Below are 16,079 nucleotides of genomic sequence, written 5' to 3' on the forward strand. Positions count from 1 at the left end.
TTGATATGATAGCACTAGAAGAGTACGACGTCTTTATTCTCTGTTACAAAAGTTTAACCGGTTTACCTTTTTATAATTGATTTTTGTAGTAAAAAAAGGAAAATTAGTTGAAAGAGATCTCGTAGGAATCATTTTTGATCTCCTTATTGGGGGTTTCTATCCTCACAAATTAGATATAAAGTTTGCGTACACACTAACCTTCCAAAACCCCACGGTGTGAATAATACTAGATATGTTATTTATCTGGTGAGGGTTTCGTTGAGCAATTTGTTACCCTATAGGGTTGTATTTTGAGCTTGACGAGTAGCAGCATAGAAAGAGATAAAAATTCATAATTTTAGAGTTGAAAAAGAAAAGCATATGCCATTTGATTATTCAGAGAGTTTCAGCGATGATATTGTGTAGTAATTTAACGAAATAAATAGCGGTCTATGTTATTTGGTGAATAAACAAATGCAAATTCATTGCTGATACACCATTTACCAATACAAGAGAATTACACGTTTCCTTGTCTAATTTATACTAGAATTAGATACTATATATTAATATTACTATATACAGCGTTGGTTTTTATCAAATGAACATCAGCACATGCCACTTCCACAAAGCCAAGGCCTGTTTAGCTTTATCCATTCAGAGTTTTCCCAGCAGGCAGAGAAGAAACCCACTTCAAAAGCCAATAGCTTAAAATGTAATGATATCCAACTTAGCACTAACTTCCGCACGATAAACAGTCCTCACGGTTTGTCAAAGAGCATACCATCTGGGCCATTTTAGTGTCATCGTCAACTGCAGTTTTTGGTTTTTCCTGCAAATTGAAATCCCCAAGGTGCAGTTTGTAAGAATGAACATAATAATATGATGATACTGAGTACACGAAATTATGATGGTTACTACCTTCAGCATGGCAGTGTCAACTGTAAACTTGATAGCATCAGCTGCAGCACGGGATCGCAGATAGTACATTCCAGTTTTCAATCCCTACAGTAACAAGATGAAATATCAGAATCTCTGTGAAAGCATAACCAGAAAAGGTCACCGTGTGCTCCTTTAGGCTGACAACTATTATTAAACCTCTTAACCGTATATTTTGAAACAAAAGCTACTAAACTATAGAGCAAATTCCATCGCACACCATTTCTAAGTTCTTATGCACTGCATTTCAGAAGAACAATACACTAATGTGAATTTGAAGCATACCCTGGACCAAGTATGAAAATGCAGGGAAGTAAGTTTTCCAAAATTTGGTTGGTCCATATGGATGTTGAGGCTTTGACTCTGATCTATGTAGCATCCACGGTCTACAGCCATATCAACCAAGGTCCGTTGCTTGATCTCCCAAACATTCCTGAGGTCAATAAACAGTATAAGAATGCAAGTGGAAATAAAATGAACATAATAATAGAAAAAGCAATTAAATTAGTGCAACTTCATACTTATAAATTTCTTTAAGCTCATCCGGAATTTCAGGGATTTTCTGCACAGAACCATCCTCATATATTATCCGATTTTTAAGAGCAGGAGACCAGAGTCCCATCTCAGTTAAGTCATACAGCAGGTGTTTGTTCACCACGACAAATTCACCACTGGAGAAGAAAAACAACCATGTGTAAATCACAAGCAACAACATTAAAAATCACCAGGAATAGAAGGATCCGGCAGCAGTGTTACCTCAGAACTCTTCGACTGTATATATTGGATGTATATGGCTCAAAGCATTCGTTGTTTCCAAGAATTTGGCTGGTTGAAGCAGTTGGCATTGGAGCCACAAGAAGTGAATTTCTTACACCATTCTTTGTGATCATTTCACGAAGAGCAACCCAATCCCATTTATCTGATGGTGTTACTCCCCACATGTCTGGCTGGATAATACCCTGAACAACATAATATTGTCTTCAGTGGAAATACAATGTGAATTGATAATACTGAATCAAAATAAAACCTGGCGGTCATTTTGTGTTCTACAATACTTAAACTTGTATGACAGATTCAAAGTTGAACTAGTAAGGAGATGCCATTTTTTTGGTTAGGACACTTAATAGTTCAGCAAATATTTTGACTAACTCTGGATGACCATCTACACACACTGGAAGACCAAGCAAGTCATCCGCACAGTACCCATCAGTTAAATCTGGGAGCAGAAGGATATATACCTTGCTTACAGGACTTCCTGCATATGTCTCATATGGGCCTTCTTTGGCAGCTAATTCAGAAGAAGCTTTTAATGCATGGTAGTATATTGTCTCAAATATGTCCTTGTTTAGCTGCTGAGCCTATACATAGGCAAAGTATAAGATCAGAACCATCGGAACGAATGTACAACTTGGAAAGATGATCAACAGCACTTACCTCCCGAGAATCAAATGCCATGCCAAGCAACATGAATGTGTCTGCAAGACCCTGGACTCCAATTCCAATAGGCCTATGTCGTAAGTTGGATCTTTTTGCAGTTTCAACAGGGTAGTAATTGACATCAATAATTTTGTTCAGGTTTGTAGTGACTAATGCAGTAACCTGTCCCACATGGCAAACAGAACAAAATCAAGAACAATCTCCAAGAAAAACATGTCAGAAGAGTTGGTAGTTAGAATAAATCAAACCTCTGCCAATTTGTCAAAATCGAAGTATCGATTTTTAGAACCCCTGCTCCCAACAAGCTTAGATGGTTGTGATTCACTTGGCACTCCCTGAAATATATAGAGGCAATGCAACTCTAAGAGGCAAGGCGAAAGTAGGACAAGTAATGTTGTAAAGCATATATATAAATTTTAACTACCTTTTCTCTAACATATCTTGGCAGAGCAATTGAAGCAAGATTGCATACAGCAGTTTCAGTTGGACTTGTGTATTCAATAATCTCAGTACACAAGTTAGACGACTTGATAGTGCCAAGATTCTGCTGGTTACTTTTTCTATTGCACGTATCCTACAATAACAAACAGAATAGTGGTTCAGTAAAATTTTAAGTGCATCCAGAAAACAATGAGATTAAGAACAGAACCACATGAAAGCCACCTTGTACAACATGTAAGGGGTCCCAGTTTCTATCTGGGACTTTAAGATCTCAAACCAGAGATTTTGTGCCTGAACCACCTTCTTTGCCTTACCCTGAATTGACAAAAGGACATTGTTTAAGATCAATGCTCAAAGGATCATTTAATCCACCCTATAAATGGTATGCAATTAACCTCTGTGGAAGACTTGGTTTACCTCTTTTTCATAATTTATGTACAGCTTCTCAAAATCTTCACCCCAGCAATCTGCCAGTCCAGGAGCCTCATTTGGACAAAACAAAGACCATTGCCCATTGCTTTGGACTCTTTGCATAAAAAGATCTGGCACCCAAAGAGCATAGAAAAGATCTCGTGCCCGATGTTCTTCCTGCAGAAATGGAAACATCACCCATGTCTTGTCAAATTGCTGTGTTATAGACAAGCTTTGTTGTATGAAAGGGGTAAATGAATATTCTATGCAGTAGCAGAGAACATGTGCAGGCCCACAAGACAGATATATTAAACAATTGATAACATGACAAGTACTAACTATACCTTCCCATGGTTCTTCCTTAAATCCAGAAATTCAAATATATCAGCATGCCAAGGCTCAAGGTAGACAGCAAAAGCACCTATATGCAGCATAACACAATGAGAAAAAGTGAAAGTAGTCCCAACATCTTACACTTTTAGGATTCTAAATCAAGCACAGGAATGAGGTCATACCCTTTCTTTTGCCACCTCCTTGGTCAACATATCTAGCAGTGTCATTGAATACACGCAGCATAGGAACAATTCCATTTGATGTCCCATTTGTTCCACGAATGTAACTCCCAATAGCACGTATGTTGTGCACAGAAACTCCAATTCCCCCAGCTGATTTGCTAATAACAGCACACTCCTTAAGAGTATCATATATACCCTCAATACTGTCCTCTTTCATGCATATCAGGAAGCAGCTACTTAACTGCAAATCACAAAAGAATACAATGTAAAACAATTAGGGAACTTTTTACTAAGGATGTCACTAAACAGGAAAGGGCAATGCTGGATTCTTTTTACAACATAGTGGAACAAATTCATGATGACTTGGTTAATCATCAAATCAAGAAAAGAAAACACAGGTTTCAAAAAACAAAGGTGACGTACTTGAGGTCTTGGAGTTCCAGCATTAAATAATGTTGGAGATGCATGAGTGAACCATCGTTGAGACATCAAATGATATGTCTTGATGACAGATTCAATATCATCCTTGTGGATCCCAACAGATACTCTCATCAGCATGTGTTGTGGCCTTTCTACAACTTTACCCTGAATCTTTAAGAGGTAAGACCTCTCAAGGGTTTTGAAACCAAAGTAATCATAATCAAAGTCTCTGTCATATATGATCTCACTGTCCAGACGAGCAGCATTCTGAGAGAAAAAGGCAAGTTGTTAATGGGCGGTCTCTGAAGGCAATTATAAACAAGCTCTTGATCCACCTAAAAGCCTTATCTGCAATTCTTTAGCTAAACATACAAGGAAATTTTCAAATGGCGGTGATACCTTCATGATTATCTCATACACTTCATCAGAAACCAGTGGTGCCTTCAATCCAGATCTCTCACTGACATGGTAGTACATGTCCTTAATCCTGTGATATTCCAATATTACAACCAGCACTTTGTTATTGTTAAATACTTCACCAATATTTCTTTTATATGAATAATAAAAGAAAATGGAAGGCCGATGACAAACATTGATTCAAATCACTTACGTCTCAGAAAATGATTTTTTGGTGTTCTTGTGCAGATTGGACACAGCAATCCTTGCAGCCAGCTGCAATTTCAAGAGTTTTGAACATATTAGAGATTTATTAATATATTTATCAAAGAAAAAGTACTTTGTCCTAGTCTGCATTATATAAGCTTCAACCTATCTATCCTACAACAGGAAAGGAGTTGTAGAAACTCCTTTGGTCTCCCCACTCCCTCATTTGAAGCCCAACATCTTGTATTCTTAGTTTCCTTTTTTGAGAAAATTCTCCTTTGAAATTATTATAATGAGCATAAAAGCAAGCAAAGAGTACATTACTGTTTTTCTATTGCTTCATTTACATAACTCAAAAATTCAGTCTAGCTCAAATGATCAAACATTATCTACTCCAAGACCATTACTGTTTTATGCATACAGAAGCAGGAAGAAGCAGGGTTGAGCAATATAAAACTAGGGGAACAGACTTCCTTTTCCAAAAGCTATCAATTTATTATAGGAACTTCCAATTATGTCTGGAAAGGATTAATATAAAGCTGTTCAAATCCAGCAAATCATGACTGAAAATGAAAACCAGTATCTGAATTTGAAAAATACCAATTCAAACGAACAACAAAATTACAAAGAGCTGTCAATAAAATGTTCAACTTCAGCAAATCACAAGCGAACACTAATCCCATATTTCAATATTCCAAACCAACCTATCATTTCCAAATATATACATAACCAATAAATCAGTAGAGTCCCTACGTTGTTTAAACTTATCAGATATTTGAGGAAACATACATTTGGAACTAAACCCCAAAGCAATTAAAAGAAAGTAAACACACACATAAAATAAACAAATCAAGAGGCATAATGAGTCCCAAATTTGAACAAATGCTTAAAATTCAACAGCATTTCTATAGATCAACATAATCAAAACAAACACAGAAGCAATTACAAAACACAAAAACAATAAACACACATAAAAATATCAGAAGCACAGATCATATCGAGGGACTCACGCAGGCGTAGTCAGGGTGGTTAGCCGTCATAGCAGCAGCAGTTTCAGCGGCCAATTCATCAAGCTGACTAGTGGTAACACCCTTATAAACACCAGCACAAACCTTCTGAGCAACGAGCACTGGATCACAATGATCAGGACTGAGCCCATAACTCAACTTCTTAAGCCTAGCAGTGATCTTATCAAAATGAACAGCTTCTTGTCGACCGTCTCTCTTTACCACGTACATTTTTAACTCTCTTTGAGGAATTTCGTCGAACACCTACAGGAGAGGAATATGGTTTGGCCCTTGATGTTAGCGAGATGTGATTGACTGAGTGACTCTGTTGTATATATAGGATAATTAGGGATTTGAATAACTTTTGCGTGAATTAGGGTTTTTGATTTTTGGGGATTTTTGAAAATTTCCCGCCAATTGGGAAGAGCGGGTCATGATATAATATGGAGGGAGGAACCCCAAGAGTGTAGGAGAAGCTGTACGCGGGACCCACCTTGCTACGCTTTTGAAATTACCAATTTGAATTTGACGGCCATGCGATGGCATGTAAATATTCTTCCTCTAATAATTAGTACTTTGTGTAATAATTATTTTTCTAATTTTATGTTTTTGGCAACAGAATTTTTATAACGTTTGCCGCCAAACTATGACTTATAATCAGAAATATATAATTAACATTTTTAAAAATTACATTTTCAAATGGAAAATTAATTTATTACTAAAACAAGGGTAAATCTCCATAAAAGAAGGGACAACTTTAATGTATTTTTTTATTAGATGTAACTATTAAGATTTTCTCTTAAATAAAATTTTCTCTTAATAGAAACCAAACAAAATTTAGGCAGATCTGATGCTCATGTAAATTTTATTTAGCACCGCTAGTTTTTTTTACTTAATTTCTAGTGTTGCAACCAATGTAAAAGGGGTTTTGGTGTTGGTAGGTAGGAGTTAAGACCGGTTAAATTTTATGAACAATGGCTTTCATTACAAGCTTTTAGAGTTTGGACCATCTGCATTTATTTATGCTAATTTCAAATTTTTGAATTTCAAACTCTATCTTCCTTCACAAGATTCTTATGATTTTGGTTTTTGTGTTCTTGTCCTTTTTATTTGGATATTTTTCTTAAATAAATTCCATAATGGAAGTGTTAGAAAAAGAAAAAAAACGGAACAATTGCAACTCTTGATAAATGGTGATTTGTTCAGTAAATTCGCTCAATTTTAAGAGTAAATAAATTGACCAAGATACTTCTTTTATGCAATAGTTTATAATCACTATTTTTAAAATTTAAATGTTAGAGAAATATTAATAATAATAATAATAATAATAATAATAATAATAATAATAATAAATCAATTAATTAAAAGGAAACTAGACTAGTGCAAAGAAGCTGTGGCCCAATTGGATCCACCCAATTTGCACAAATGGCCTTTTCCGAGACGAACCAAGTATAGGCCCAAACCGTACAAGGAAACAGCTCAAACGTGCGTGTTATTTTGGATGATTTTGACAAATGTCCACTTTCAGTGCTGCTAATCAAGATTATACCAGTGTTTACAAACTAATTATAGCTTAATGAAGCGACATACACCCTCTTATTCTTTTGCTTCACTTTTTCAGTGTTTGTTTGCAAACACTGGTTATATCCCAATTAGCAGCCCTAAAAGTCACTACCCGGTATCATTTTAATGGGATTTTTACCTATCTATACTACATAGAAAATTTATTTACCCTCTCTCGTCAAGTTTTAACTTAATTACTCTCGCCTCACACGTTTGGGCTCTCACTCGAATCAGAACCTTTATGTGTTGGTAGACTTTTGACTCAATCCAATAGCCTACCTATCGGGCATGATCATATACAATTTATCAATTATATACAAATTAGTTTAAAATGATTTTTCCTTTATATTAGGAATTGAATAAGGAATAATTCCCCGTCCCTTTATACGATATCTCACTCTCTCTCTCTCTCTCTCCATCTTTCTCTCTCTCTGTCTCTGTTCTTTCCCTAATTTTTCTTCCTTTGATATTCTCTGCTTTTTATCCTTTCATGTTGTATATATTTTTAATGAAATTTATCAATGGATTTCAATTGTTTTATTATAGAGTTTTAACTTAGCGATTTCCTTTCATGTTGCACAATTGGTGTTCGAATTGAATTTGTCAATCAATAAATTTTGAAGGTGTTTGACTCTCCTATATAGGATAAAAATAGTCTGTAACAAATGATCAAATGATAACACGCCACGTGGAATCGAAGACATGTAAAAGGCGAATCACGTGACAACCAACACCTGGAACAATAGGTGCAGTTGGTATCGGATAAACCCTAAAAGAAGCCTGGTCAACGAGAACAGTTCGAATGTTTGTCATCGGATAGCATTCAATGAAGAATATTCTCTAACATTAAATGGACAGTCGTTGCAGAGGATATTTGCATTCATGGCCTACCGTTACATATTCATCAATGGCCCATTTATTGTCATTAAAGAGGGTTTGATCCTAGGATCTTGTTTCCCTAGGTATAGCTATAAATAGAAGGCTTAGTAGCCATTGTAAGACACGAAATTCCTGGCAAAACTTATGTTGTATTCCACTTTAATTCTCAATTAAATAACTTTATTTGCTCTTTTATATTGTTCTTATTTCTATCCTCGGAGCCACGCTTGTCATTCTCTTCAATCTTAATCGCTAAGTCTTACTTATAATTTTGTTTATTTACTATTTTTGGATCAAATCAGTTCGCTTGTCTATAAACCATATAACAAATTCACTATACTTTTTTTTACGGGTAAACAGTTTGGCGCCTACCGTTGGGCTTAGACAGTTGCGTGATTGAGTTGATCCTTGCGTTTATTACTAACTTGTTTGATTTTTTCTTTAGCAAGAAATCGAAGATGACAGCTAATGATGTCAACATCGCTCACAACGTTGAGGGACACGAAAATCTGCCTCAACATAAGGATTCAATCAGTGACACCCGAAAGGGAAGGGACGAGGCAACCCCGATTCGTGAAAGGCAGTACCCCCGGCATGTACATGAGCCAACTCCCGATGACACGGAAGAGAAACACGTGGCAGAAATAGTAAGAATCTTAAGAGAGCAACCGAAAGCCATCATGGACCATCTCTCAAGTCAGGATCATGTGATGACAGAGTTGAAGCAAGCGTTGTCAGGCGCTACCAACAACGCAAATGGAAGGGGCCCGATTCCTCTCAATATTTCTGTAAATCAAATGGCTCGAAGAGTTGATGACAATACCCTAAGGAATGAGGTCGGTTTCGACGGTGTCTGGGGGAACCGGTAGCGGATATGGTAATGATAACGGTAATGATCTCTTCAAAGCCGAGCTCATGAGGTTTATGAGGGAAACGAACGAACGGATGGATGGATCAAAACGCGAAGGAATTTCACGCCTAAATGGATCAGATTACGGGCGCACCACCAGTTTTGAAGGGCCCAGATTCAAAGAAATACACTCAGTTGCCGTTAAAGCCGAATGTAGCACCAGAGTTAATTTCGAAGAGGTTTAAGATACCAGATATACCAAAATATGATGGGACTTTGGACCCGCAGGAGCACATCACAACTTATACCACGGATTTGAAAGGAAACGATTTGGCTCAACACGATATTGAACCAGTTGTAATGAAGAAGTTCGGAGAAACCTGCACAAAGGGGGCCCTAACATGGTATTCACTCTTACCCGATCATTCAAGTGACTCTTTTGAGATGCTTGCAGATTCCTTCAAAAAGGCTCATGCCAGAGCCAGAAAAGTACAAGCTAGGAAGGCGGACATATTAAGGATCACACAAGGTGAGCTGTTATGAGTCAAAAATAAGGATAGAAGGTGATCACCTCGGGTTCCTGACATCAACCAAAGGACGGGACCAAGACAAGAACCAGGATAAGTTCAAAAGCGACTACGATGCTGATTGGCGATCTTCTAATAGTCATTTCTTGCCCTACGAGAGAGCTAAAGGACGGGATAGCAAAGGGTTCCGGTCCTCGAATATTGTCTCTCTCAATAGAAGGATCGATCGCGGTCGGAGCAACAGATCGTTATAAGAAAAAGAAGTATCAGAGGCCCCGGATTCCACATATCCTAGGTTGCCGGATTACAATTTTAACATTAGCATAGTGGAATTGGTATCATCAGTGAGGAATATCAAAGGTGCACGATTGCCGAAGCCAATCAGATCTTATCCTAGTCAGAAGGATCCTAATCTATGGTGCGAGTATCATGGGACTCCCGACCGCAGAACTGGGGACTACTGGCATCTGTGTAAGAAGATGGCGACATTGTTAAAAAAACAGCCATCTCAGGGAGGAGTGACCGAGCCAAGAACAATTACTGGCGTAGCCGGGATAATACGGAGCCTTCGAAGATAGCAGAAGACCCACCTCGGTTGACTATCAACATGATTTTTGGAGGGAACAAAATCAATGGTGTAACATTCTCAGTGGCCAAGAAAACAAAGATACCAGTGACCCAAAATAAGAGACTCCGGGAAGTCACAGAATACGATATCACCTTTACGGGGGAAGATGCTGACGTACTTCTTCTGCCACATAATGACGCTCTAGTAATTTCTCTCAATTTTAAGATTAGGCGTGTTTTGGTTGACCCAGGAAGCTCAGCCAACATCATTCAATGGAGAGTTTTGGAGCAAGCAAAGTTAACCGGAAGCATCATTCCGGCAACCAAGCTCATCGTCGAGTTCAACTTGTCAAGTGTGACAACCCGAGGAGAGATCCTGCTACCCATGAACGCCGAAGTGGTAACCAAGACCACCTTATTTGAAGTGGTAGATGGCGACATGGGTTACAACATAATCCTCGAAAGGCCGTGGATATATGAAATGAAGGTTGTGTTGTTGAAATTCCCGACCTCGGAAGGAATCAAAAAGATAAGAGGAGATCAACCGGTAGCAAGAGAGATGAACGCAATGTCGGTTTCTAGTAGTAAAGGGAAGGATCCCAGTACATAGTAATTACCAGTGATAAGTTAGTATTTTTCCCAACTTCTCTTATGCCTTTTGATAGAGTTATGCCCCAATTAATATGATTAATGGACTAATTATATTTTAAATGATATAATTACAGGTCATGGAGTTGGGTGAGAATTAAAAGATTGAAAATCATCAAATACCTGCAAGAAAATCATCAAATTCAGGCCATAACTAAAGAAGAAATCTAAAGAAACAAAAGTCTATCCTACGTGGGCCACGCAAGTCACCCACGCAGGTCACCCACACATTTGGAGAACTAGGAGGCTGAAAGTTTATGTTCTGGAAGGGGCCATGCATCCTGCGTGGGCCACGCATCTTGGCCACGCAATGAGAGCTGAAGAAATATAATATTGGGCCACGCATCTTGTGTGGGTCACGGAACTTGGCCACGCAAGACCCGAAGAGGATAATTTTATCAGCATTTTAGAAAAGTATAAAGAGTACTTTTTAGGTCTTTTTATAATTTGTGATAAAGAGGAATATTGTAGAGCGGCTGTGAGTTTTCCTAAGGGTTAATAAGTGATATCACGGTTTCTCAATCTTCATCTTCTCTATTAGTTTCAATGACAAGATTAAAGGATAATTTAATTTTTTTTTCTATTGTCATGTCTAGCTAAACGCATTAGCTAGGATTGTGAATCCGGAGTGGTGTTATGACTATGGGTTATTAATATAGATTCGTCTTTGATTAAATATTGTGTTATCTAATTGCTCCATATTTTTTTGTATAATTTGGTGGTTGCAATCACTAGATTAACGCCTATCACACTTAGGTCTAACTTAGAAAAGTGGAATCGAGTTTAGGTATAAAACAACTAACAAGGAATTAGGTAGATTAAGGAATTAATCTCATCTCAATTAATGGATTCAAACTAGGAATATGGAGATTCTTACTTGGTCATGAACAATTGTATTGCATAGAGCTCTATATAGCTTGGAAAGGCATTTGTGAGTAAAAACCTCTTAGTGTTGCAAAATACTAAGTTTGTATTATTGATATTGTTGTCATAACACATGTTTGATTGACTGGAATCAAATACATTTATATCCATATCATAGCATACACGAAGGATGAGCAACCCTAGTGCTTCCTCTCATTGATTACTACTCTCTAATTATTTTCACATTCGGTTGTTTGATTAAATTTCGTAGTCATAATTTTAGAAGTAATTACAAAAAAATCAGTCCTTTATTTGAAGATTACTTTAAGTCCATTGAATTCACACACTCTTTGACATTCTAGCACACACCATACTCCTCGTGGGATCAACCCTAACCTTGTTGGGTTTATTATTGCAATCGTCCGTACTACTTTCAATTTGAGAGTAAGATTGAACGTGACCAACTTTTGGCGTCATTGCCGAGGAATACGGTGTTCTTGTGTTACCGTGTTATTGTGTGTTTATTTGAGTTCTTATATTTTCTTCATTGTTACTTTGATCCGTTTGCTTTTGGTGTAGACTGTGATGACGGAAGAAGATCTTGGCGCTCTGCCCTTAGGTCCTATCGGAGAAGCACCCCGTGCACGCCAAGCAGCGAATCGAAACCAACGGAACGAACAAGTTGCACCACTTCAACAACAAGTTCCACAAGCACCTGGAGCTCAACAAGATTTACCATAAGTGGTGCGAAATCAAGGATATGCTAGTGCTATTGTACCACCAAGGATAAGGGGTTACCTCCACAATCACTAGTGTGATGATTAACATGCTTCAAGATAGAGTATATTTCACAGGAGACCCGAGTCAAAATGCCAACAAACATCTCAAACACTTCATCGATGTGTGCCAAATGAACAAGCAACCAAATATCTGGGATGAAGCAGTACAATTGAGGTTATTTTCGTTCTTGTTGAGAGAGAAAGTTTTAGATTGGTTGGAGAGATTGCCAAATCACTCAATTCACTCATGGGACAAACTTGTGAAGAAGTTCTCGGGCAAATATTTTCCACCGGGGAGAATGGCCATATTGAGAGATGAAATTTTAGGGTTTAGACAACATCACGCAGAGGCATTACATGAAATATGGGAGAGGTATCATGGAATGATTAAGGAATGTCCAAACAAAGACATGAATGACAATGTGTTTCTGTAATCATTTTACCAAGGTCTTAATACCACCAATCAGACCTATGTAAACCAATTGGCTAGGGGAAATATAATGAACAAGACATATCAAAAGCTGAAGACATATTGGATGAAATGGCCGACACATCAGCCGCTTGGAAATCTAGAGCCAATGTGCCCTAAGGGGATCCTTCTATGGTAAACTTGACTAAGCAATTGGAAGCTCAAGGAGAACAAATTGCAGAATTGACAACAACCTTGAAGTTGCTAGCCAAGAACCAATTTCCAAGGCAAGTTAATGCTATTGATAATGTTCAAGGTTCGAGATTTAATCAACAGCAATGGGTAACCAATTTTAGGGTCAAGAGGTCATTTATTTTGCCCAAAGATCAAATCAAGATGGTGACTTCCAAGAACAGTGTTACCAAACGCAAAATGAGGGAGCTCAACATATGGGTAACTATCAAGGAGGTCAACAAAGGTCTAACAACCAAGGATAATATAGACATGACAACCAATGGCAAGGGGGCGTTCGAATTGGTCCAACCAAGGCAATCAAGGCTGGAACGACAATAATCAAGGAAATCGCAATGGAGGGTCATCTCATAACTACAGGCAACAAAGGCCCTACAACAATCAAGGGCAATCATATGGTGATCCCTGGCTAAGAGGTATGATGGAGAGAATGATTAAAAATCAGGAGTATTCCGACAAAGAAAAGAGAGAAATGAATCAAGTGGTCAGTTCTCATACCACGTCAATCAAGCAGATTGAGACTCAATTGGGATAGATTTCATCAATGTGAGGCCACGTGGAGCATTGCCAAGTGATACCGTTGCAAATCTAAAGGGAAATAAGGGTATATGCCACATCTTTGCAATTACCACGATGAGTGGTAAAGTCCTTAAAGGAAGAACCATTTTGATTGAAGATGATGTATAAGAGGAGATTACACCTCCTAGAGTTGTTGGCCCTCTTAAAGTTGATGTACAAGTAGTAGAGCCGAATATGGTTAAAGAGATGAAACAAGCACCAAGTTCTCTTCAAGAGGTGATTGATATACCTCCCAAAGGAAATGAAGTAATCAAAAAGGCAAATAAGGAGGCTCCTAAGTCCTACAATCAACTACCTAGTCTACCTCCTCCTTATCCGCAAAAGGTTTTCAAACAACAAAAAGAGGGACAGTTGCAGAAATTCTATGGCATGCTGAACCAGATCACTGTTACTATGCCTTTTGTGGAGGCACTTGAGAAAATGACAGGGTATGCAAAATTCATGAAAGACTTCATCACCAAGAAGAAAAATGTCAACTTTGAGACAATCAAAGTGACACATTAGTACAGTGCAATCATTTCACAAGCCGGAGTGAAAAAGATTGAGGATCCATGGGCATTCACTATCCCTTATACTATTGGTATGATAAGTTTCACTAAGGTATTGTGTGACTTGGGGGCAAGTATTAATCTAATGCCTTATGATGTGTTCAATAAATTAGGTTTGGGTGATCCAAATCCTACTTCTATGAAGCTTCTTATGGCGGATCAAACTCTGAAAAAGTTGTTGAGGGTCATTGATGACATTCTTGTCAAGGTGGGTCGTTTCTACTTTCCAGATGACTTGTGATATTGGTTTGCGAAGTGGACAGAGAGGTCCCCACCATACTTGGTAGACCATTTATGGCAATGGGGTGGACCATTTATGATGTTGAAGCAGGAGAACTAAAATTCCGCTTGAATGATGAAGAAGAAATCTTTCATATCCAGAAGTCAATGAAGAAATCGCATGAGTATGGAGTGATTTCTGTGATTGATATAGTAGATGAAATGGTAGATGGGGATATGCAAGAAATATGTCCTGATGAATCCTTGAGGACGGTTTTCCTAAATTCAAATAATTATTCCATGGACAAGTTGCGGTTCCAATCCTATGAGAAGGCATCATTGTACAAGTGAATGAATAAATACCTATACCAAAAGAAAATCAAGAAGAAAGAGTTTTACCCGGGGGATATAGTTCTTTACAATTCAAGGTTCAAATTATTGCGGGAAAAGCTTAAATCAAAATGGTGCGGACCATTCAGAGTTGTTAATATATGTCCATTTGGTATCGTGGATTTGGAATCCGAAAATGGTATGAGAATATTCAAGGTGAATGGCCAAAGACTTCAACACTATTTTGGTAAAGTTAGTTGTTATTGCATCGTGTCCCGACATTAAAGAAAGCGCTTTTTAGGAGGCAACCCAAGTTCTCTGCGTTAATTCGTTTATATTATTTATTTTTTAATTTAGTAAATTAGCATTACTTTTATCTGTTACTTTAATGTATTTTAGTGTTACAATTTGAGCAGGTTGGGTATTTGAAGAGGAGAGCTGAATTTGTTGGTGATAAATGGGAGGGGGGGAGTCTGAGTGCCCACCAGAATTGTTGGTGACACCACCATAGTTGGATCGAGGGAGTTCTCTTTACCTTTCCCCTTACTCTTAATTTGATTGCGTTGAGGGCAATGCAAATTTTGTATTTGGGGGAGGGCATTCATGATTGTAGGTGTTGCTTTTAGTTCATGCTTTTTTTTTTCTTTATAGTAGTTAGCAATAACCTCTTTGGGTTTTCTTTGCCATGGTTCTTTCCCAAAATTATTATTTTTGAATCAGGTATCTTTCTATTTTTTTTAGTAGTAGCTGGTAGTTAGTAAATTAGTGTTAGTGGTAGTATTTTTGTCCCCTAGCCAACTCATGGCTTGTTTGGTACCAATATAACTTAAACCTTAGCATATGTATTGTTGGGAGTTTAAAAAAAGAAAAAAGAGAGAGATTGAAGTAATGGTCTTTGTTGTGACTCTTAGGTTCGCTTTTGGCTCTTTAATTCACTAAATAGTCTTTTAGGCTATGTATGACTTCTTGAATTCTTTTACTTTAATTGGACCTTGAATACATACTTGACTTGAGTGTTGCATGTGCCATGAGTGGAAAGGTTCTTGTTGAGTTCTCTTGCTTCTTTTTTGGTCTAGAACTTGCCTTAAGTGTGTATCAAAGCGAAATCTTAGGTTGAACTTAGTTTGAAAAGTGATTTTAGGATTTCATTGGATCGCTTGTACCTTAAATTGTCCACCCTTTACAGGTTTATCCTAGTCAAACCCTTGAGACTTTAGCTTTTTATTCAGTAACTATATTACAAACCTTTTCCCTTTTGTATTAACCTATTTTGATGCCCCGACCTTCTTGAGCACTTGAAACTACAATTTAGGCTT

At 37.6% G+C, this 16,079-nt stretch overlaps 1 protein-coding gene across 1 annotated transcript; it reads right to left on the minus strand.

Annotated features, from left to right (window-relative positions):
- Positions 1–408: 408 nt before the first annotated feature.
- Positions 409–6,124, minus strand: LOC104091603 (ribonucleoside-diphosphate reductase large subunit). The gene is made up of 17 exons (XM_009596973.4): positions 5,753–6,124; positions 4,750–4,811; positions 4,539–4,626; positions 4,143–4,406; positions 3,720–3,960; positions 3,549–3,625; positions 3,211–3,381; positions 3,016–3,108; positions 2,777–2,926; positions 2,601–2,687; positions 2,350–2,514; positions 2,154–2,273; positions 1,672–1,874; positions 1,437–1,586; positions 1,201–1,348; positions 898–981; positions 409–808 (listed from the first exon to the last, which is right to left on the minus strand). Exons 1-17 carry the CDS (start codon positions 5,978–5,980, stop codon positions 713–715), a joined length of 2,427 nt encoding a protein of 808 aa, XP_009595268.1. The 5' UTR covers positions 5,981–6,124; the 3' UTR covers positions 409–712.
- Positions 6,125–16,079: the final 9,955 nt, after the last annotated feature.

This window comes from Nicotiana tomentosiformis, chromosome 5 (genome assembly GCF_000390325.3).
Source record: "Nicotiana tomentosiformis chromosome 5, ASM39032v3, whole genome shotgun sequence".
In the NCBI taxonomy this organism is placed as follows: domain Eukaryota; kingdom Viridiplantae; phylum Streptophyta; class Magnoliopsida; order Solanales; family Solanaceae; genus Nicotiana; species Nicotiana tomentosiformis.